The sequence below is a fragment of the Macaca thibetana genome, chromosome 15 (genome assembly GCF_024542745.1).
Source record: "Macaca thibetana thibetana isolate TM-01 chromosome 15, ASM2454274v1, whole genome shotgun sequence".
Classification (NCBI taxonomy): Eukaryota; Metazoa; Chordata; class Mammalia; order Primates; family Cercopithecidae; genus Macaca; species Macaca thibetana.
Window position 1 is genome coordinate 46,538,987 of NC_065592.1, and position 23,012 is coordinate 46,561,998.

The 23,012-nt window shown below is 53.4% G+C and overlaps 4 protein-coding genes across 10 annotated transcripts in view; 3 read left to right on the forward strand and 1 right to left on the reverse strand.

Annotated features, from left to right (window-relative positions):
- GALT (galactose-1-phosphate uridylyltransferase) overlaps positions 1 to 3,524 on the reverse strand; it is a 22,500-nt gene extending 18,976 nt beyond the window's left edge. The window contains exon 1 of the mRNA XM_050760795.1: positions 3,515 to 3,524. The gene's annotated coding sequence lies outside the window, so the exon portion shown is untranslated. The remainder of the gene's footprint in view (positions 1 to 3,514) is intronic.
- Positions 1 to 17,217, forward strand: part of DCTN3 (dynactin subunit 3) — a 237,471-nt gene extending 220,254 nt beyond the window's left edge. For 3 of the 6 annotated variants that reach the window (XM_050760841.1, XM_050760842.1, XM_050760846.1), the window contains exons 2-8: positions 10,265 to 10,380; positions 11,994 to 12,078; positions 12,783 to 12,869; positions 14,637 to 14,720; positions 15,988 to 16,046; positions 16,660 to 16,719; positions 16,890 to 17,217. In XM_050760841.1, the coding sequence (XP_050616798.1) occupies positions 10,285 to 10,380; positions 11,994 to 12,078; positions 12,783 to 12,869; positions 14,637 to 14,720; positions 15,988 to 16,046; positions 16,660 to 16,719; positions 16,890 to 16,979 (561 nt within the window). In that variant the 5' untranslated portion in view covers positions 10,265 to 10,284 and the 3' untranslated portion in view covers positions 16,980 to 17,217. Of the gene's footprint in view, positions 1 to 10,244; positions 10,381 to 11,993; positions 12,079 to 12,782; positions 12,870 to 14,636; positions 14,721 to 15,987; positions 16,047 to 16,659; positions 16,720 to 16,889 lie in introns of all 6 variants that reach the window. The other 3 variants (XM_050760843.1, XM_050760845.1, XM_050760840.1) reach the window with 2 other exon arrangements.
- ARID3C (AT-rich interaction domain 3C) lies at positions 1,873 to 9,892 on the forward strand. Its single transcript, XM_050760878.1, has 7 exons — positions 1,873 to 3,002; positions 4,871 to 4,943; positions 6,709 to 6,892; positions 7,043 to 7,332; positions 8,220 to 8,402; positions 8,640 to 8,729; positions 9,191 to 9,892. The coding sequence occupies exons 1-7, from the start codon at positions 2,688 to 2,690 to the stop codon at positions 9,289 to 9,291; spliced, it is 1,236 nt and encodes a 411-aa protein (XP_050616835.1). The 5' UTR covers positions 1,873 to 2,687; the 3' UTR covers positions 9,292 to 9,892.
- A 1,438-nt stretch (positions 17,218 to 18,655) lies between the features above and the next one.
- On the forward strand, positions 18,656 to 20,239 carry RPP25L (ribonuclease P/MRP subunit p25 like). 2 transcript variants are annotated; one of them, XM_050760857.1, is made up of 2 exons: positions 18,656 to 18,684; positions 19,403 to 20,239. In XM_050760857.1, the coding sequence occupies exon 2, from the start codon at positions 19,439 to 19,441 to the stop codon at positions 19,928 to 19,930; it is 492 nt and encodes a 163-aa protein (XP_050616814.1). In that variant the 5' UTR covers positions 18,656 to 18,684; positions 19,403 to 19,438; the 3' UTR covers positions 19,931 to 20,239. The 2 variants fall into 2 exon arrangements, with proteins under 2 accessions (XP_050616814.1, XP_050616812.1); XM_050760855.1 differs by lacking the exon at positions 18,656 to 18,684 and adding an exon at positions 18,791 to 18,932.
- The last annotated feature ends 2,773 nt before the right edge of the window (positions 20,240 to 23,012 follow it).

Below are 23,012 nucleotides of genomic sequence, written 5' to 3' on the forward strand. Positions count from 1 at the left end.
GGTCCCCTTGGGCACAGGAAGAAATAGGAAGTATGAGGATGCCTGGGAGGAGTGGGGTTCAGGCTGTTCAGAGCAGAAATTCTGAGAAGCCTGCCACTCAGAACCCCCAAATAAGGAACGGCATTTCAGCATCTTGGGAATAGTTTGGGGGAGGGCGTAAAGCAGTGGGCTGAGGGGGTCTGGAGATACACATGTGGGAGTCAGGCACACATGGGTGGAGAATGTGTGTGAACATGGGCGAAGTGCTGTTCACTGTTGAAACAAACCTATGATGAGTACCAGAGGTTCATTACACTATTCACTTGTCTGTGTTTCAAAATTTTCTTTTTTTTTTTTTTTTTTTTTTTTTTTTGAGACGGAGTCTCGCTCTGTCGCCCAGGCTGGAGTGCAGTGGCCGGATCTCAGCTCACTGCAAGCTCCGCCTCCCGGGTTCACGCCATTCTCCGGCCTCAGCCTCCCGAGTAGCTGGGACTACAGGCGCCCGCCACCTCGCCCGGCTAGTTTTTTGTATTTCTTAGTAGAGACAGGGTTTCACCGTGTTAGCCAGGATGGTTTCGATCTCCTGACCTCGTGATCCGCCCGTCTCGGCCTCCCAAAGTGCTGGGATTACAGGCTTGAGCCACCGCGCCCGGCCTCAAAATTTTCATAATACAGGCTGAGCACGGTAGCTCACGCCTGTATTCCCAGCACTTTGGGTGGCTGAGGTGGGTGGATCACTTGAGGTCAGGAGTTCAAGACCAGCCTAGCCAAAATGGTGAAACCCCATCTCTACTAAAAAGAGAAAAATTAGCCGGGCCTGGTGTTGGGTGCCTGTAATCCCAGCTAATCCCAGCTATTCAGGAGGCCGAGGCAGGAGAATCACTTGAACCTGGGAGGCAGAGGCTGCAGTGAGCCCAGATTGCGCCACTGCACTCCAGCCTGGGTGACAGAGTAACACTCTGTCTCAAAAAAAAAGAAAAAGAAAAGAAAATGTCCCTAATAGAATGTCAAAAGAGACAAAACCTGTGTGTGGCTGTGTATCTGTATGCGTTGAGTGTGCAGTCAGCTTAAAGACCTCTGAGTGTGTGTAAGTGCATCCTTGTGGGTCCACCACCGTGTGCATGCATGTGTGCAAACCGCAGCATGCCTGCAGTTGGGGACAGCGCGTGGGCAGGGCAGGGGTGGTCAAGGCAAGGGGAGAAGCTTCTATTCTGACCAGACCCTCCACGCACACCCAAGCATCTTGCAGAGGGATTCCCCTCCTGATCGCAGCCTGCCCAGGCGGTTGGCACTGTGGTGACCATGTCACCGAACATGTGAGACTGGGCAGCTGTGCGCCTGAACTTGTGACAAGGTGCGTTGGTGTGTGGACGCGGCTGTTTGTGTGTGGAAGCCCAGTGCTGAGTGTGGGTGTCGGGGCACGACTTGTGATGCTGGGCGGGGCTCTGGTCCAGAGTCCGGTGGCGGTGGAGCCCTCACTTTCGCACGATTCCCCTGCAGCTCTCCAGCGCCCCCTGCCCCCGAAGCTGGCTGGAAGGAAGGTGGGAGACACCTGTTGGGTGGCTGAGAGCGGCAGAGCCCACAGGGGCCTCTCCCCATGCGCCCCGCCCGCCCTGTCCGTCTCGGGTCCCGCCCCCGCGGCCCCCGCAAGCAACGCGGCGAGTGAGCGCACAGCGGCCAGAGGAGCGCAGGGCGGCGGGAGCGCACCGCGGGGACCCAGCCGAGGCCAGGGCCGCCAGGGAGGCGGGCAGAGCAAAGGCAGCGCCGTGGAGACGCCGGGGGCAGCGGGCCACGCCAGGCAGGTGAGTGCGGCCGCGGGGCCCCCGGAGCGAGAGAGCGGGGCGTCGCGACTCCGCCACCTCCTGCCCATCCGGTCCCGTGCCCGTCCCAGGCTCTGCCCCACCGCCCTCCATCCCGGCGACTCCTTGGTCCCTGTCCTCTGCCCCTCTCTCCGGCTGTTTTCCCCGTCCTGTCTCAGTCGGTCTCTCTCTATTTCACTATCTCTTTCTAATTTCTCTTTTCTGTCTGCTTCCTGCTGTCTTGGTCTTTCCCTGTCTCTCAACACCTGCCTCACTATTTGTCTATCTCCGCCTCTGTCTCTCCGTTTCTGTCCGTCTCTGAGTTACCTGTCACTTAGGTCTTTTATCTCTTGCTCCTCTACCTCTCTTACCCTCCCTGTCTCTCTACCCAATATTCTATCTCTCTCCATCTCTGTCTCTCTACCCTGTCTCTGCCTGATATTTCTGCCTCTCTGCATCTTGGTCCCTCTCAGTCTCTGTGTCACCCCACTTCTTTCTCTCCTGTCACCCTGTTCCATCTCTATTTTCACATCTTCCTGTCATTGTCTCTGTCGGACATCCCCCCTTCTCCTTTTCTTTCTCTCTCCCTCCCTTCACCATTTCCCGATGTCTCTTGGTCCCTGTCACCCTCTCTGATCTGCTCACTCTTCCAGTCCTCAGTCAATGGCCATTTCTGATTCCCGGGGTCTGGTCCTGTTTCTGTTCACCTCTGGGAAAGCCATCTTTCTGCCTCTTTCCTTGTGACTCCTGCACTTCCCTGAATCCATGACCACCTCCCCCTGTGTTGGGGGCTATGGGGGCAGCAGGGCCCAGCACCCATAATTCCCTCCCCCACAGGCGGCCCTTTCCTCGGGGTCCCGCCTGGTACCAGGGCCCCCCTCCGCTGGGGGACTGCGCCTGGAAGCTGTCATGGAGGCCCTGCAGAAGCAGCAGGCAGCTCGGCTGGCCCAGGGGGTGGGGCCATTGGCCCCTTCACGCTCGCTGCTGCCACCCGGGCCTCCCCTGCCTGACCACCGGACCCTACAGGCCCCTGAGGGGGCCTTGGGGGAGGTTGGGACTGAGGAAGAGGAAGATGCCGAAGATGAGGAGGAGGGGGAGGAAGCCAGGGCAGAGGAGGAGGCAGCTGAGGAGAACCATCCAGGGGCCCAGGGCCCCAGCTCACCTTCTAGCCAGCCCCCTGGACTCCATCCCCACGAGTGGACCTACGAGGAACAATTCAAGCAGGTAGGACCTACGCCCTCGATGTCCGGCCCTCTCCCCTATCTCCCTCTTCTGGCGAAAGCAGAGCCAGGTGATAGCAGTCTCTGCAAGATGAAAAGAGACACAGAGACACGGAGACCTAGAGAAAGACAGAGGGAAGATTGGAGGATAGTGACAGGGAGGGAAAGACAGATGCCTGGCTAATTTTTTAAAATTTCTTTTGTAAAGACAGGGTCTCCTTGTATTGCCCAGGCTGGTCTTGAACTCTTGAGCTCAAGTGATCCTCCCACCTCGGCTTCCCAAAGTGCTGAGATTACAGGCATGAGCCACCATGCCCAGCCAGGTGTAGGGAAGGCAGTCTGGGGGCTGGGGATTCCTACTTACCACCCTACCTACCTTCTCACACATCAAGTCACAAGGTCATATTCCAGGGACCAGTGGGGGTGTCCCAGTTGCTTCCTCTGCCTTCGGAAGCAGAATGGAGGTTATCACTCCCTTGGCAGGTTGATACACCTCTCCTTTCTTTCCTGTCACATCCCCCTAACCCCAGCCCCATGCAAATCTTCTCCCTGGCCTGAGTTCCATGGATGATAGTTCCCAGCCTGTGATAGCCACTACAGCCGCAGTATGACTATAGGGCTCCTCTCCAACTCAGAATGACAAGACTTCATTCACAGGGCCTTAATCTGAGGTTCTTTCTCCCTGGAGAACCCCTCTGGGTGTTATTCTAAGGACACTACTCAAGGCTGTCACTACAAAGGTGTTACACAGGGCTGTGACTCCAGGTGTGCCATTCTGGTGGTGTTAACTTGTAGGATGTTGGTCTGGGTATATTCAAAAAGTGTTATTCTGTGAGTAGTATTCTGGCATTGGTGTAAAACTGAGTGTTACTCAGGGCTCTGTTCTGGATATATGGCTCTAGAGACTGTTTCTCCTAGGTATAATTCTAGGGGTTATTACTTGGAGAGTGTATGTATTATTTGTGGGTATCCATCTAAGACTTAGGGCTCAGTTTTTGTGGGAATGTGGCTCTAAAGGTGGATCTGGGGCTTATTACTCATGGGTATTTTGTTTGTTTTTTATTCTGAGGATTCTTATGGGGATGATGTGACGGAATATTATCTATAGGTGTTACTCAGGGACTGTTACTCTGGGTCAGTGACTCTAGGGTTGGTTCCCTTGGCTGGTATTCGGGAGTTGATACAGGAGGTGGGACTCCAGATTACCAGGAAGAGTTGAGCTGGTCTGTGGATCCTTCAAACTCTGACCCCACAGGGCCACTGCCTCTCTAGCAGCTTCCGTAGTAGGTAGGGTAACTGCCTCTGAAAGGAAATCAGACCAGAAGATGAGCTGAAGGGCACTGGGTGTCAACCCAGAAGCTTCTGAGCATCACCCTGCCTGAGGGGTGGGTTAGAAGCGTCTCTGCCATTCACTCACCCCCAGCCCTGGCATACAGGGATGTGAACAGCATGAAGTCCTTGCATGAATGAATCAGAGCATCAGATATATGTTTGTCTCCTCAGTCTGGAATACAACCCCAGCCTAGCTTCCTTCCTGGGACTCTAAATTTCCCATGAGGGTGGGGGAAGACTGGGCCCCAGAGGGCAGGCTGAGCCTCCAAGCTCCATCCTGTTCCTCTCTTCCCTTACTGCCTAGATGGGTGGTTTGAACGGCCTAGGGCACCACTACCAGTACCAGTCTCTGTATGTACTAGAAAAGGCACCCCTGCCTGCCCCTAGGCGGAGAGAGCCTAATGCTAATGCCAGGGAGTCCACATTGAGATCCTACTGACTCCTTCAGCTAGGGACCCTTGTTCAGGGTACAACCTGAATTGGGGTCTAGGGAGGGAGGGGGGTCAGCAGAGCTGTAGAATGACCCCAATCCTTCCCCAGCTGTATGAGCTCGATGCAGACCCCAAGAGGAAGGAATTTCTGGATGACCTGTTTAGCTTCATGCAAAAGAGGGGTGAGTGGCATGACGTGGGGGAAGGGCCCTGGAATTGCCCCCTTACCACGTTTGAGGAAACCCGGTTGGGTTCTCCCTGCAGAGGCCTGAGCTTGGCAGCACCTGTCCTTTGGGCCCTCAATAGCGTCTTTAACCTCTGACCCTGCCCCCCTCCTCCACCCCAGGATTAATTAGCGGCCAGCCCACTGGCAGGTTAATGAGTGTGGGATCAATTGGGAGGGTGGGAGGGGGAACTGATGGGAGGCTGGCCTGGGGTGGGAGGGTCCCAGAATCAGAGGGCTGAAAATGCCTTGGTTCTCTGTCAAGGGTCCTTCCTTCAGTCATGTCTTCCCTGTTTTCCCTTGATTAAGGCAGGTTGCACCTCATGTGCTCTACAGCAGGAAGGACTAGGATTAGACTGGAGGAAGGACTTCCCAAGGGGCGGGCTGGGGACTATGTGAGTTGAGGCTGTGCACTATGTGAGTTGAGGCTGTGCAGGAGGAGAAATTCCTTTCCAGGAATGTCAGAGCTGGAGGAGAACGCAGGAAGGGTCTAGGAGGGCATCAGGGTGGGTGGCAGTCCATCACTTCAGCTTCTCCCCAGATTCATGGGACGGAACACTGACTCATTATCTCTCTCTACAAAGCTAATTAACTCACTCAGAGCGCAACCTGATAAGCCGCTAATTAACTGGCTGCACTGTCCGCCCCCCCCCCCCCCCCCCCCCCCCCCCCGCTTTTAGTGCAGCTGCTGGCCCACTTCCCGCCCCCGGCCCTCGCCCTAGCCCCAGCACCCGTTTCGGGTCCCTTGCTTCCCTGGGACCCTCAGTAGGGCCCTAAGTCCTTTTGGTTCCCAGGGAGGCCCATTCTGGTTCCAGTGTCCCCTCTCTGGCCCTTCCTCGAGGCCTCCCCTCCACTGGGGTAGCGGGTGTGAACCGATCTCAGCATTGCCTGCCCGCCCCTCCCCACTAGCTCTGCCTCCCTTCGGTCCCTGCCTCCCACCGCTCCAGTTGCAGGGGGAGGGGGTCCCGCGGGGCCGATAATTTTCCCCCATTAATCAGGCCGCAGCTAATTGTTCGGGTCCAAAGGCGCGGCGGAAGGGGACGGGATCGGTAAGGAATTAACTGGGGCCCATCGCTCAGCGCAGACAGGCCCCTTTGTCAGGACTGGCCGGCGGGGGCGGCGGGGGCGGCGCGGGCTGCGGAGTCGGCGGGCCGAGGCGGGAGCTGATTCTTCTCCCGCCCGTCATCCCCCAGCCTTGGGCAGCCACCCGGGGGCTGCTGCTTAGGGGAGGCCGGCTCTTCAGCACTGTCCGGAAGTGCTTCCTGCGGTCTACCCCAGGGGACAGCAAACTAAAGTTTGCAGGCCAAACCCAGCTGCCTGCAAGATAAGAATGGTTTTTACTTATTTAAATAGTTGGGGGACAAAATTAAAAGATGAATAACATCTCCAGACTGGTGAAATTCGAATTTCAGAGTCTATATTATTGGAACACAGCCGCATCCATTCCTTTAGGTATTCTCTATGGCCGCCTTTAGGCTACAATGAGAGCGTTGAGTAGTTGTGACAGAGATCATTTAGCCATCTGGCCTTTTACAGAACTTTGCCCACCCCTGTGCTAGCCTCCTGTCCTTCCTGCTAAAATAGAGGCCCTGGGGTTCCGTGGGCTCTGCCCAAGTCTCCCTCTTTCCCGCCCTCCCCGGGGCTCCCGCCCCGTATCAGTCCCCGGGGATGCTGTAGACAGGGTCTTAGTCTCAGTGTCCTGACTGCAGCCCGCTCCCCACCAGGGACGCCAGTGAACCGCGTGCCCATCATGGCGAAGCAGGTGCTGGACCTGTACGCTCTGTTTCGTCTGGTGACCGCCAAGGGCGGCCTGGTGGAAGTCATCAACCGCAAAGTGTGGCGGGAAGTCACGCGCGGCCTCAGCCTACCCACCACCATCACCTCGGCCGCCTTCACTCTACGCACCCAGTGAGGCCAGGGGCGCTAGCGGAAGGGAAGGGGGCACGGGGTCGGGCTGGGGCGGGGAGGGGAGGGTCCCCGGGCGGGCGTCCGGGTGTGGGACTTGACCAGCTGGGCCCAGACACTCCCACACACTCACCGCCCACTGTCCGCCCCTAGGTACATGAAGTACTTGTACCCGTACGAGTGCGAGACTCGAGCGCTCAGCTCCCCAGGGGAGCTCCAGGCCGCCATAGACAGCAATCGGCGCGAAGGCCGTCGCCAGGCTTACACCGCTACTCCACTCTTTGGCTTGGCAGGGCCGCCCCCTCGGGGCGCTCTGGGCCCTGCCTTGGGTGCCGGCCCCGCCCCTCGGGCGACCCCTTCCAGCCCCGGCCCCGCCCAGGGTTCCGCCTCCGGCCTGCCAGCGCACGCATGCGCTCAGTTGAGTCCAAGCCCTATTAAGAAAGGTGCGAGGGGAGAATGGTGGAGGTTTAAGGGTCTCTGAGGTTTAGGTGGGCGCTAAGATATAGCAACCATTAAAATGTGGGGACTGAGGTCTGGGAGCAGTAAGGTCTGACGGGCCTCTGAAGTTTGGGGGTCACAAAGGTTTAGGGGTCCTGAGGTTTGCGGTCAAATGAGCGCTTTGGGGTATGGGTTACTGAGGTGTGGGGGCCGAAGTTCAGGAAAAGGTCCTTTTTTTTTTTTTTTTTTTTTTTGAGACGGCGTCTCGTTCCGTCGCCCAGGCTGGAGTGCAGTGGCTGCAGTGGCGCGATCTCAGCTCACCGCAACCTCCGCCTCCCGGGTTCAAACGATTCTCCTGCCTCAGCCTCCCGAGTAGCTGGGACTACAGGCGCCCGCCACCACGCCCGGCTAATTTTTTTTTTTTTTCTTTGTATTTTTAGTAGAGATGGGGTTTCACCATGTTAGCCAGGATGGTCTCGATCTCCTGACCACGTGATCCGCTCGCCTCGGCCTCCCAAAGTGTTGGGATTACAGGCTTAGCCACCGCGCCCAGCCAGGAAAAGGTCTTTTAATCACAGCAGCTCCATTCCACACCTGTCTACCCAGTGCTCCTATTTGCATATAGTTTGTGCCTCTTGTGACCTGGATTATTTAATAACCAACAGTCGAAAACAACCCCCAAATTCTCTAGACATGTACATTGATCCTTTGGGCTCTAGAGAAAAGCTTCAGCGCTTCCAGACTGAGGCTCTGGATGGGAAGATAGATGGAATGAAGGATGAGAGATTGGTACATGAGCTTGAGTTACCTCTTTTGGTCCCAGGCCTGGGGGAGAACCAAATGCAGAGATGGGTTGGTTTGGCCAGGGGAGCTGAATAACCTGTTCTTCCAGAGGAGAGTGGAATTCCAACCCCTCGCCTGGCACTGCCTGTGGGCCTGGCATTGGGACCTACACGGGAGAAACTGGCACCAGAGGAGCCCCCAGAAAAGAGAGCTGTGCTGATGGGGCCCATGGACCCACCTCGACCTGGCATGCCCCCCAGTTTCCTGCCCCGTGGCAAGGTTCCCCTGAGGGGTGAGGAGGGGTTTGTTGTGAGGGGGCTTCGGGACTGTACACTGAGGGAGGATTGACCCATCACCTGATAGGTGTTAGAGAGGGGGCAGACAGATTCCTTTATAGACAATTGTGTGAGTATACGTGTGGGGCTGAAGTGGAATGGGGGCTGTCTACAGGGATGGAGGGGGGAAATTCTATTAATAAGTCTGAAGTCTGATTCTCCAAAATGTGATTCCTCTGCCCCCTCCTGGACAGAAGAGCGGCTGGATGGGCCTCTTAATCTGGCAGGCAGTGGCATCAGCAGTATCAACATGGCCCTAGAGATCAACGGGGTGGTCTACACTGGTATGGGTACTGCAGGCTGTCTACACTGGCATGGGGTCAGGGGTATTTAGGCTGGCATGGGGATTTTAGACTTCCTCTACTAGCATGAAGTTCAGGGATATCTAAGCTTGCATGGGTAACGTGGGGTTCAGGGGATTGCTAGACTGGCATGGGTTAAAGGGGGTGCCTACATGGCATGGGATCCAAGGCATGACCTCTCTGGCATGAGTACCAGGGGATGTCTGCCTTGTCATGGGCCTATGTATCAGCATAAATATTGTTGTTTACCTGTTTGAGGGTATCTACATTAGCAATGGAGTCTCTTACTGACCCAAGGAGCTTGTCCTCATTGGTTTGTGGCAGGGGTACGTGTGTAGTGTTCTAGCAACCAGAACACTTACTTTTGTTCCCCTCTTCTGTTTCCATATCCTACCCCCTCCTGCTTGTTTTTGCCCTCTACCATCTCCTCACCCCTTTGCCAGGTGTCCTCTTTGCCCGCCGCCAGCCTGTGCCAGCTTCCCAGGGTCCAACCAACCCTGCACCCCCACCCTCTACAGGGCCCCCTTCCAGCACCTTCCCCTAAGAGGTCCTACTTGAAACTAAGAGTCCCAGCCCCATTGCTGAGTGGGGAGGAGTCCCCCTGCTTTGATTCTTTCCGGCTGCCCACTCTGGGACCCAGCCCTGGGAGGGGACCATACCTCCCATGCCATGTAGACTTAAAACCAAAGTTTCTTTTGATGTTACACCTACCTCACTGTAAAGGGAGGGCACCTCCTCCCCGGCCAATTCCAGCAGCATCTACTAAAGTGTTCTTCCTCCAGTAACCACTATCATCTCCTCATGTGTCCCCTCTGTCAATGTCATCTCTAGAACCCTACCCCTTTGAGTCAGCCTTGCTTCTCTTCAGGAGCCAAGTGAAAGGTTGGGTTGGGGTACTGTGAAAGAGACATCCCTCAGGTCACATCTAGACAATAAAGCTGCGATCCCTCCTTCTCTGATGCCTCCTTTCTTGTTTGGGTATGGGAGGTGGGGAGGAATGATGTGGAACATGGGCTGCCTTGGGCCAGGGCCTTTCAGAGGGGAAGGCAGAATAGCAAAGTTCCGTGAGAATAGAAGAGCTCCGTCTCTTGAATCAGACAACCTGAGTTCAAGCCCCATTTCTGTCCCTATAGTGCTGGGTGACCTTGGGCAAGTTACTTAATCAACTGAACTTTAGAAGACTCCAAAAGTTTATGGTAACTCACGGAGCCTTCTAATGATGTATCTATGGGAATGGACCTACCCTGGAACACGTGCAAACTCAGGGAATGGCGTGGGGAAAGCTCTTTGGCACCCGAAAAGCAAAGGTTGTCTTGACAACCAGGCGCTGGAAGCCGGGGAGGGCTGGTACAGAGCCGTTGCCAAGGTAATCAGCTTTTCACAGCTCCAAGCAGTAAATTCGGGTACTGAAGGGCTGAATCATGACGTCACTTCCTGCATAAAGGGCTGCTCGTGCACTCGGATTGGCTAGCCTTCCTATTTGGACGGACGTCCCACCCTCTGGCCGTTTCCCGGCTGAAGTGGGTCGTTAGTGGAGATGGCGGGTCTGACTGACGTGCAGCGGCTGCAGGCCCGAGTGGAAGAGCTGGAACGCTGGGTGTACGGGCCGGGCGGGGCGCGCGGCTCGCGGAAGGTGAGTAGTCTGGTCCGGTGGTCCCTTTCTGGAACAGAGCAAGAGCGGTCCACTGTCCCGGCCCTCGGGATGCAACCGCTCCTGTCCTGTTCTCCGCAGCCCGGCCTTTGAAATAACAAAGGTCTGGAACCTCCCAGAGCTGATTGGACCCTCGGGGTCCATTGTCATAGGGGGCACTGCGGGTGGTTAAGCCAGCCTGAGAGTGGGCTCAGTACCTACTGTGGCTGAGACTCCACCCTTGCCCTCGCGGGCTGTAGTTGGGGAGACCTGACACACTCGAGAAGCTGACTAATGAGAGTTTCAATAAAAGCTGAAGTCCACGATAGGAAGTCCCGTCATGGAGCCCTGCGTAATTAATTGCTAAATGAATTGTGCAGGAAGAGGTCCATGGGACCCATGAGGAGGCAGAGCAGAGGTGGATAAGGAAAGCTCCGAAGGGTGAGAGGTGAGGTCTGAAAGGACCAGGATTAGGAAGGGAAGAGATTGGGTACTGGGTGTTCAGATGTGGACTAGCACTGCTTTATACCAGTGACAGAATTTTGACAACTACGAAGCTCAGGTGCTCTCTCCTCACCTTTCTACTATGGGAAGACCTTTTACTGAAGAACTTCTAATTGCGTGTCAGGCATGTCCTGGAGCTAAGTGCGTCCAAGGTAATGATGTCTGTTTGTACACTAAATGAGGAATTAGTTGTCACTAGCAGACTGTGCTCCCATTTCAGAACTAACTTCTCAAACATTCTCTTCCTTTGGAATCAATGACACTGACCCTCCTGGTTTTCCTTCTACCTCTTAACTACTGCTTCTCAGTGTTATTTGCCTCCTCCCTGGCATTCCTCATCCTCTACTCTAAAAACTGGGTGAGTGCAGTCACTTCCTTAGTCTCCTCCTCTATTTGACCCTTTAATATTGGGATTCTTTACATTCTACCCCTAAACGTTAGGTAGGCTTACTTGCTTCCATGGTGTCAATTACTATTTACATGTCAATATATCTCAAATGTATATCTCTGGTCCAGATTTCTGTTCTGAGAACCAGACTTTCATGTCCAGTTGTCTACTGGATTTTTCCACTTGGTTATCCAATAGTCATCTCAAACTCAATCTGTATGCTCTTAACTGTACTCTTTTTCTCCCCTAACCTGATTCTCTTCTGTATTCTCTAAGTCAGTGATTATACCATCATTGGGATCCCAGTTGTTTGGACTCTTCCATCTCTCACACTAAATTTGATGTGGAGGGGATAGGGCTAGAAGTAGGCCAGCCAATCTAGAGGTCATGAAGGCTTGAATGAGGATGCTTGCATTTCTCATGCCCAAACCCAGGGCTTAGGAACCAGAAAATATATTGTGTATACTATATATTCCATAGACTCTAAAATAGTTCATTATCTTCCCCATCAGACTTGAAACTCCCCAAGGAGTACATGATTCTCTGTCTCCACTTTGAGGATACCTGGAAGGTGGGGCTGCATCTCTTTTAATGTTAGAGAAGGGAGGCCAACCTAGATTACTGGGATTCAGGTTTGACAGTCTAGGAGAATGAGGGTTATTTAGCTCTTCCAAGCCTTGAGCCAGGTAGTATATCTTGGAATTAACCACCACTTCCCTTACAGGTGGCTGACGGCCTGGTCAAGGTGCAGGTGGCTTTGGGGAACATTGCCAGCAAGAGGGAGAGGGTGAAGATTCTCTACAAAAAGAGTAAGTGCTTCCATGATGTGCCTGCCTGCCTGACATCCCATCCCTAGGCTTCCTGGGACCTGGCCCTAGCCTTTCAGTTCATTAAGTCACTGGAATAGCCCTTTGGGGATAGAAAGATTATGAGGACATTTACCTGCACCCAATTCGATTGGTAAATTGGGGTGTGCTTTTCTACCTTGTGGCTAAACTTCAAGCCCATGACAGTGTCCTTAGTTATGAGGTAAGAGCTCTACCTGAAAGCTTCTCTTGGTGAAGGAGGGTAGAAAGGGTATGGGATTTCCCAGGCAAAGTTAAGAGGCAGGAAACAAATTAGACACTGAGAGCCTGGTTATGTCAGAGCTAGTAACCTGCTTAGTAACTAGAAATTAGACAAAGCTCTGGCTTGTCTTGTTGACATCTAGGAGAAAAGAGGCCTTCTACCCTTGATAAGGATAGGTCAGTGAGAATGCTGAGGGCCCAGAGTGGTGGTAGCAATTGTGTTTTCAGCTCTGAAGCTTGATGTCAGAAGAGACCTCAAGAGAAGAGAGTGGAGAGATAGGGAAGTGGGGATAAGGAGCCTGGTGGAGCCCTGCTCAAGCAGCACTGTTGGGTATCAGCTCCTCATTGAAGGCTCTCCTCAAGGCTGACCACTTGTCAAACATCCTTCATAAGGCAGTGTTCTACTGCCCAACCCTATTCCATTTCCCATCTCGCTACTTTTCTAGTTGAAGATCTGATCAAGTACCTGGATCCGGAGTACATCGACCGCATTGCCATACCTGATGCTTCTAAGCTGCAATTCATCTTAGCAGGTAATGCTGGACTACATGTGTACATGCATCTGAGGATATGGGTCATTGGGGAGGTTAAGCACAGAGATGGCCTCCCCATCCAGTCTTCTGATGGATACAACCCCTGGATGCTGCTCTCTGGAATTGTGGCCTGGTTCTGGGTTGAGGATCCAGTGGATCCTCTAGTAGACATTGAGTACAGTATACCTCTGGGCCAACTGCAGGCCATGGTGCCAGCCATAGTGGGAGCTAGTCCAATGTTCTATCAATAGCCTGCCTCTTGGATTTTCCTTCAGAACCTTCCTCACTTCTGCTTACTAGACAGAGGAGCTTCTAGGAAAGGATAGGGGCAGAGAGCATTGCCATTAAAGAAAAGAGAGAGTACTGGCATGAGTTTCAACATCTTTCTTTCATGTGAGAAAGCTCTGCAGTTTCAGAGTTCTAGGCAGGAACTATTGCCTTGGCAATGTCTGCTAATCAGTCAGCCATTCTATAAGCTAGGGTTTTCTGAGCTTTGTTATTCATCCAAAAGATGTATAATGATCATCTACTCTGATCCAGGTTTTTTCCTAGGTGAGGAGGCATACACTGGTGAACCAGAAAGTCCCTGCCCTCGTGTGTACAGCCAGAGCTAGGGGAGACAGGGTCTCTGCTTCAGGGACCTGAGCTTATAACCCAGATGGGAGATCAGTCTTCCAGGAGACTGATCAGTGCAATGCAGCACTGAGGACTGGGTAAGGATGGGCCACTCCTGCTAAAAGGGCCGTCAGAGTTCCCAAAGGGCTCTTGATCAATTGCCATGGCTCAAGCACCAAGTTTAGATATTCTCCTGCACTGACTCTTGAGTCCAGCCTCTCCATCCCTCCCTGTGGCACTGCCTCAGGAATTGTACATCCACTTGCACATGAATGGTTGCACAGTCTCCTAAATCATACTGTCGACCCTAATCTTTCCCTTCCTGCATGTGGTTCAGTCTCACCTTCACAAAAACATGTTTCCAGCATGTCACTTGGCCTACTTTGGAACCTCAGTGTCTTCTGCCTTGTTAGGATAAATTCCTAATTCCATAGTCTGCCATTCACAACCTTTCAGTCTGCCGGGTCTACCTTCCCATCCAACTCTGTTTCCTGTGCTCTCCCTGCTCCAGTTCAGCTAATGGAATTCTTTCTCATCTACTAATTGACAAGCATTCCTGCCTCTAAGCATTTGCACATAACAGTCATCTCTCTTGAATAACCTTCCCACTCTGTGGATTTCAGTGCATTAAAATCCCCTGTGCATATAGGGCCTAGCCCAGATCCTGCTTTCCTCACTGGACTCTTCCATTACTGTCCCAGCAATCCTCCAGCATATAATTGTCTATGCCTCTGAGAGCCCCTGAGCAGAACCTGCCTGGCATAGTCTGCCAATATCTCCTCTTTTAGACCTTCCCAGGGACCCTTGGGTGTGGGGATCCAAGTCTGAAGTACTTTGTATCCTGTGGCGTAAGAGGTGCTCCCTGAGTTTGTTGATAGGAGGCTAGAAAAAGAGGCCTTAAAGTTAAACCTTGGAGAAAGGTAGGATTTGGAGAAATTGAGAGGCTCCTTAGGCTCAGATGGGTCAGACCTGAGGCATCCAGGAGAGTTGGGGGCAGGATGGAAATGTGCACCTAGAGAAGGGGGTAGTGGACAGAGTCACTGTCCAAAGCTCTAGGGCCTAGCCATCTCCCTTGCCAGGTCCTCAGGCCCTTACATGGGCTGAGTAGCAATGTTTGCTTCACTGCAACTATCTTGTCCATTTTTGCTTTAGAGGAGCAGTTTATCCTCTCCCAGGTTGCACTCCTGGAGCAGGTGAATGCCTTGGTGCCCATGCTGGACAGTGCTCACATCAAAGGTATCTCTCTGGGGTTGTAGCTTCCCTACTCTGGTTGGGGAGGTAGGTGGATGGATGGGCGGGACTTTCCTGTGTTTCAGGTTATGTGGATTTGGGTTGGGTCTGTTCCTTATCTTTTTTTCTTTTTCTTTTTTTTTGGACAGAGTCTTACTCTGTCACCCAGGCTGGAGTGCAGTGGCATGATCTTGACTCACTGCCACCTCTGCCTCCCGGTTCAAACAAACCTCCCACCTCAGCCTCCCAAGTAGCTAGGATTACAGGTGTGTGCCACCACACCCAGCTATTTTTAGTAGAGATGGGGTTTCACCATGTTGGCCAGGCTAGTCTCAAACTTCTGGCCCCATGTGATCCACCGCCTCGGCTTCTCAGAGTGCTGGGATTATAGGTGTAAGCTACTGTGCCTGCCTGTTCCTTATCTTTATCCTCACCCTGAGGTACTTGCCACATCCATGAATTAAAATTACCAGGGTAGAGAGCCCAGTTTTAGGACCTCAGACAATTTGGGCCTGAGAACACTAGCCTAAGTTCTAGCAGTCCCCAGCTCTGAGAATTCCTTCTACCATCTACCTACCCCCAAGCATCTCCCCTTCAAGGTGCTGCAGAACCCAGATTTTACTATGAGAGTCTCTGCCAGGTCCGTGAATGTATGTGAATTCTTTTTGCTGCACTGCTGAGACAGTCCCTGGGCCTGGACTTTGACAAGCAGACAGTGGCTTTAATTGAATCCAGATATCCATCTTGTCTGTCTCTGGAGGTATTTTTCCCAGCTCCCCCTCCCTACTCCTGATCAGCTGCCTGCTAAATATCTGACAGCCTTAAGCTTTGAGCCCAGCATGGTGGCCAACCCTCGGGCTGTTGGATTCCAGCTTAGGGACCTGGCATCCATCTTCAGGCTCCCTGTTCCCTAGACCAGACAGACCTGGCCCCACTGGGCTGAGAGCAAAGGGACAGGTCCTATGATAGCCAAAGCTCTCTTTACCTGGTCCTGCTTATAGCACTGGGGTGGTGGTAGGGAGCAACACTGGGAACCCCAAGGTTTTGTCTTCTCCTTAGGACATGTATCTTCCCCTTCCCTATGGGTCCTGGAGTAAGACTGGAGTGGGCAGGGAGCCCCCACTGCCACCTCCAGCTGCAGCAGTCAATGAAGTCTGGCGTTTGTTTAGCTTCTCCACTCAATACTCTAATCCTGCCAAAGACCTAATAGACTATTGAGCAGTCCCGGGGGAGGGCACAAGCATCATCCAGCAGTGTGCGTTGTGTTTTACAGCCGTTCCTGAGCATGCCGCCCGCCTGCAGCACTTGGCCCAGATCCACATTCAGCAGCAGGTATGGGAGGGGAGAGGACTAGAAGGGAAGATAGAGGTGGCACAGCACCTCATCCCCACTCATGCCACCTGGGGAAGCAGCTTCAGGCCCTTCTGTTGTAAGCTCAGAAGAAACTTTGAGGTTTATCCTTTATCTTGCATGTGCCCCAGGGAGGTAAAGGGACTTGCCTAGGTTCATGTCCAAACCTTCTGCCTCCCAGAGCAGGACTTTACTGAGACACTATAAGGTTGAGGCTGGGAGGTACCCAAGAATTCCTGGGGATTGTATGTCCTTGACTGTGGGTAGAGGAGCTCTTTTTTCACTATTCCCAGGCCCTAGTGTAAAGTTCAAAGAGAGTTCAGAAATAAGGACAGAAGAAGAGGAGACATATACTAGGGGGAATGTTTACTTAATGTATGGCCACTCCCTTTCCCATCAGTCTTTGGACTGCTGTTAGGGCACCCATCCTGGAGCCTGCAAGTGCTCCCATAGCCATTTGCTCCTTTGGCTTTGGGGTTAAGCATCATCTTTTTTTAGGCTCCATGGGGAGTGGGAGTCCCTGATAAGGCAGGAAGTTTAGTGGAAGATGTGGGCTTTGCCAGGCTCCTTTCTGTGCTACACTTTGGCCCTACAGGACCAGTGTGTGGAGATCACTGAGGAGTCCAAGGCTCTCCTGGAGGAATACAACAAGACTGTATCCTTTCTGCTCAACTAGGACCCTAATGGGTGCTGTCCCTAAGCCCTGTCCTTTTGTTCCACCTCTAGTGTTCTCTCATCCTATCCCACCCACCTATGTTTGCCTGTTCCCCACTTTCCATGCACTTCCTCACTCAGACTCCTATTCTCACCTTGACCTACAACCAGACAATGCTTCTATCCAAGCAATTTGTGCAGTGGGATGAGCTACTTTGCCAGCTAGAGGCCGCCAAGCAAGTGAAGCCAGCAGAGGAATGACAGCTGCTCCCCATCCCAAGGTGGGCCTGGGCAGTCAGGCTCCAGGGCCCTATGCCAACCTGTCTTTGTTACAAGGCAGAGGAAGCTTTGTATTTATTGGATTCAAGGCCCACCTCTCTACTCAGGTGGAGCTCTAAAGTTGGAGGTCAGGTGACCTGAGGTTTGTAGTTTGCAACACCCACCCTCCTCCCCATCAGTGTTCTTATTCCAGTGACAATAAACCATAGAGATGACTGGAGGAGTGTGCTAGCTTCTTGGTCTAGGATGGGGGTGGTGGGGGGCAGAAGTGGCAGCCTGCCTAATCGTTGGACTGGGAACTAAACTCATCCTGGTTTGGCTTTCTGACAGGTGTAGAGCTCTGAAGATGAAGGCTCTCATTTGATTGTGTGAATAGGATATTCGTTTATCCCATATTTACCAAGAAGAGACCCCCAAATATCAGATGATGGGAGTAGATAGGGCTCACCTAATCCCTGCCCTGCACAGGCTAGCAGGATAGACAGTACAGGAAAAGGGCGGTCCTATCAGGTGGACACAGAAGAAAAAAGGGACTGAAGGGACCTGGTGAGTGATATCCAGGGACTTTCAGAGCCAAGGGAGCAGCATGTGCAAAGGCCTTTAAATTTCTCTCTTGGGAGGTTACCTGCTACCACTAGCCGAGAAGGGCAGCCTAAGAAGTTTGGATGCAGGAAGTTTTGGTCCTGGGGAGGAGAATTGGGGAAGTAGGGGCGCTGCGGCAAGCATGTTGAGAAACAGATTGGCACCGTACTCCACCAAATGTTTGCTGCCCCCTTGTGGTCTCAGGGAGTGCTCTGGCTCCAGACCCTTTTTCCAACGGCCCGCTGGCCGCCCAGCCTGTGCGACCTCTCCGGCACCTCAAATTCAGCGTGTCCAAACCGCTCTGAAATCTGGGAGTCATCCTAGCTCGGAATTTCCTACTTCTCTGTCCAAACAGTGGCCAGCTCGTCACTGAACCTATCTACTAGTATCTCCCAACTTAATCTTTTTTCCATTCCCACTACGATTTCTCTGGTTCATTAATGTAACAAATCATTTAACAAATATTTGAGCGCCGGTCATACGCCAGGCACCATACTAGGCTCCGTGGGCACCCCTGCCCCCTCAGCCCCCAGACTCCGTGGCAGGTGTCGTCAGGGGCTGCGGCCCGATTTCCCCATCACTTCCTCCTGGGCTCCCTTCACAAGATCTGGTTCGACTGGCCCCTGGAGAACCCCCGTGGTCTGCCAGCGCCCACAGGATGAGGTCGAAGTTCAGAAGTCGGTAACTAAGGCTCTTGCCCGTGCAACAGCAGCCACTCCAAACTGACGCCTTTGTTCGCACCCACGGTGAAACCCACTGCTCCCGCTTTGCTCAACAGCTAACACCAGTCCTCCCATCTTCTAAAGTCCAGATCCCCCTCCTTAAGATGCAGGAGTTCCCTGACGGCCGCTCCTTTCTACGGCAGGGAACTACCCTGCCTCCTTCCGGGCGTAACAGCGGAGGCTGCGCTCGTTTTCCCACATCCACTGGGACTGGTCCGGGGCGCCCTGGCCGGCGGGTTTCCGGGGCGGAGATGCCTACGGTCCAGTCCCTCATGCCCCGCCCCTCATGCCCCGCCCCCTCGGGGCGTGCGCGGCCCCGCGGCCTTAGCGCACTCCGGGCCCGTGCGCCATCTTGGCTCCGGATCGTGCGTGAGGCGGATTCGGTGAGAGCCGGAACCGGGCGGGCAGAGGGATACTCGGAGGGTGGGAGGACGCCTGCTGCTTGGCTGCAGCGGCCGGCAGGACCCTGGAAGCGACCGTGGCTATGGAAACGGCCAAGGCTGTCTTGGAATAGCCTGAGCAGCCCTCCGAGTCGAGCCTCTGCCCCCGTTTCTGAGTGACCTGGGTTGATATGGATCGACCCTGGTAATCTCTGGGAGAGGGGCTCAGTTCTGTTTGGGGGCAGCACTGGGTAAGAGTTCTTGGCTGTTTCCCGGGGGGGCCTGGGGCTAAGGGCCTTGTCCCTGTCCTTGTGAGGAGCGCTCTCTATTGGTATTAATCTGGGGTGAGGGTTCCAGGCCCTGTTCCAAGGAGTCCAGGATAAGGGGGGCTAGGCCCCAGTCCGGGAGAGTTTGGGATGAGGGGGCCTGGCACTATCCCAAAGAGCTCAGTGTTTGGGGAGTTTGGTCGTGCCTCTGGGACTCCAGGATTGGAGGTGGGGGTGTTATGGCCCTTGTAGAGGAACGGAGTGTATGGGGTACAGCCCTTTCCCGGACGGCGGCAGGCATGGCCCTTGTCACAAGATGCTAAGGACGAGGGGACATGATCCTGTTTCTGGGAAGTCTGGAACGGGGAGCAGGGCCATATCCTGAATGGAGATAGGGGATGGTGGACAGTGACTTGGGGCATATTGCTTAGCACTCATCTGATGCTTCCCTGCAGTGGGCAGCGAGAGTCACATTCAAGACAGCAAGCAGGATGGAGCACTACCGGAAAGCTGGCTCTGTAGAGCTCCCAGCGCCTTCCCCAATGCCCCAGCTACCTCCTGATACCCTTGAGATCCGGGTCCGAGATGGCAGCAAAATTCGCAACCTTCTGGGACTGGCTCTGGGTCGGTTGGAGGGCGGCAGTGCACGGCATGTGGTGTTCTCAGGTTCTGGCAGGGCTGCAGGAAAGGCTGTCAGCTGCGCTGAGATTGTCAAACGGAGGGTCCCAGGCCTGCACCAGCTCACGAAGCTACGTTTCCTGCAGACTGAGGACAGCTGGGTCCCAGCCTCACCTGACACAGGGCTAGACCCCCTCACAGTGCGCCGCCATGTGCCTGCAGTGTGGGTACTGCTCAGCCGGGACCCCCTGGACCCCAATGAGTGTGGCTACCAACCCCCAGGGGCACCCCCTGGCCTGGGTTCCATGCCCAGCTCCAGCTGTGGCCCTCGTTCCCGAAGAAGGGCTCGAGACACCCGATCGTGAAGACCTGCTGAGCCAGCCTGTTCTCCAGGCCTGAATGTCTGGGATGCTTGTGCCTTTTCTGAGAAGCCCTGTGACTGTGCAAATCCCCATCAAGGTTTGAGTCCACAGAAGTGGACTTCCCTGTCATGCTTTCCCTTCCCTCTAGCATGTGGGAAGGGACTGCTGTGAAGAGTGACAGGTGTGGGGCCTCTGCCAAGTTTCGCGTTGCTCAATAAGGGCTTACTCTGCCTTCTACCTACAATGCATCTGAACTGCCTTCTGAAAGAGGTCCAGGGAGGGATTTAGGAAATAAAGTTTCTACTTATTTGATGAGCCTCTACTCAGCCTGCTATGTGGAGTGGGATTAGAGAAATGGGAGTCCCTAGCCTTACCCCCTGGGAGCTGATCCGGTGAAGACAGAGGAAGAGTAGGCTCAGGATGTTGCTGGGAGAATCTAGTGTGGACAAGAAGCCTCAGTCAGTACTAAATATATCTAATTCCCTGGGTAGTTATTTAATCCTGCTTTGGCCTGGTTTAGGAACACTGCCAGGTCAGACATTTCTCTCCATCTGCAACTTATAGTATAGTATAGTGGTTGTGAGCATGGACTCTGGTACCAGTCTGCCTGCGTTTCAATTCTGGTCTGCCACTTACTAGCAAGTTACTGCTCTGTGTCTTAGTGGTCTTATCCATAAAACAGGAATACAATAGTGCTTATCACATAGGGTTGTTATGAGATTAAATAAGGAAATATACATATATGACATTTAGATATCACCTTGGCACATAGTGCTATTGTTAATTGCTATTATCGTTATTAATGATTTACCTATCCCAAATGCAACAACTGTTTCACACCTCCTTCCCTCCAGCTTCCTTGTCCCAGTCTCAGCTATGGAGCTGGATTCCTGCTTTAAAGAGATAGAGGCCTTCCGAACTCCCTCATGTTCCATCTTCACCTACAGACCTATCTGTATAAACATTTATCCTCAACTCCACTAGTTTGCAAACATGCTTTTTCCTGTCTTAGAAACATATCTTTGGGTTGGGCACAGTGGCTGATGCCTGTAATCCCAGCACTTTGGGAGGCTGAGGCAGGAGGATTGCTTGATCCCAGGAGTTGGGGACCAGCCTGGGCAACATAGTAGTGAGACCCTGTCTCTACAAAAACATCTAAAAATTAGCTAGGCACCTTTAGTCCCAGCTACTTGGGAGGCTGAGGTGAGAGGATCGCTTGAGCCCAGGAGGTTGAGGCTGCAGTGAGCCATGATTGTGCTACTGCACTTTGGCCTGGATGACAGAGTGAGACCCTGTCTCAAAAACAGAAAATAGGCTGGGCGCAGTGGCTCACACCTGTAGTCCCAGCACTTTGGGAGGCCAAGACCAGCCTGGTCAACTTGGTGAAACCCCATCTCTACTTAAAATACAAAAAATTAGCTGGGCATGGTGGTGCGTGCCTGTAATCCCAGTTACCTGGGAGGCTGAGGCAGGAGAATAGCTTGAACCCAGGAGGCGGAGGTTGCAGTGAGCTGGGATTGCACCACTGCACTCCCGCCTGAGTGACAGAGCAAGACTCCGTCTTGAAAAGACAAAATAGGCCTGGCATGGTGGCTCACCCCTGTAATCCCAGCACTTTGGGAGGCCAAGGAGGGTGGATCATGAGGTCAGGAGTTCGAGACCAGCCTCGCCAGCATGGTGAAACCCCCTCCCTACTAAAATACAAAAATTAGCTGGGCATGGTGGTGTGCACCTGTAATCCCAGCTACTTGGGAGGCTGAGGCAGGAGAATCGCTTGAACCCGGGAGGCAGAGGTTGCAGTGAGCCGAGATCATGCCATTGCACTCCAGCCTGGGCAATAGAGTGAGACTCCATCTTAAAAAAAAAAAAAAAAAAAAAAAAACAAGACTGGGCGCGGTGGCTCACGCCTGTAATTCCAGCACTTTGGGAGGCTGCAGTGGGCAGATAACAAGGTCAGGAGTTCGAGACCACCCCGACCAACGTGGTGAAACCCTGTCTCAACTAAAAATACAAAAAAAATTAGCCAGACCTGGTGGTGGGCGCCTGTTATCCCAGCTACTTGGGAGACTGAGGCAGGAGAATCGCTTGAACCCAGGAGGCAGAGGTTGCAGTGAGCCGGTGAGATTGCACCACTGCACTCCAGCCTGGGCAACAGAGCAAGACTCTGCAAACAAAACAAAAAAGGCCGGACACGGTGGCTCATGCCTGCAATCCTAGCACTTTGGGAGGCCAAGGCAGGCGGATCACCAGGTCAGGAGATCGAGACCATCCTGGCTAAGACAGTGAAACCCCGTCTCTACTAAAAATATAAAAAATTAGCCAGGCGTGGTGGTGGGCGCTTGTAGTCCCAGCTACTCGGGAGGCTGAGGCGGGAGAATGGCGTGAACCCTGGAGGCGGAGCTTGCAGTGAGCCGAGATTGCGCCACTACACTCCAGCCTGGGCGACAGAGCGAGACTCCGTCTCAAAACAGAAAGAAAAACAAAACAAAAAACCCCCACCTCAATCCCACATATCTCTCCAGGTCTCATCCTTGCCTTTTTTCCCTTTGCTGCTCCTTTTCTGCTTCACCTTGGCCTTCAACTCTCAGGGTCAGGGGCATGAGAAGAGAAGTGAAGGTTGCATTAGTAGCAGGGGGTGCTGCGGGAGCTAGAGCAGGATTATGGGCAGTAGTGAACTCTGAAGAATTGAATCGGTTGGATCTCCCATGGATCTTGAGATTTTCTCCAATGTGTCCAGCAGCCTGGGTGTCCAGTCAGGAAAGCAGAAGGTTGGGGTTCTTCTGGGCTCACATTGTAGTAGAATGTGTAGTAGAATGGGCCTAGCAATGTAAGGATGTTGCACTTAGCTGAGACCAGGCAGGAGGGATTGAGAGGGAGAGAGAATCGGAGGACTGAAGGCCTTGATAAGGGCTTAGAGGAGGGGTGAGGTGACCACAGGGCCAGCAGGCAGTGGTCAAAACTTTGAATACTGCATCCTTTGCTTTCAAAGATAGGTTAGCTCTGAGTGATGTGGAGGACACTGGGGAAGGGGTACGTGATGAGGATTCAGAGGAGATTAGGAGAGAAAACCTCAGTGGCTGCCGAG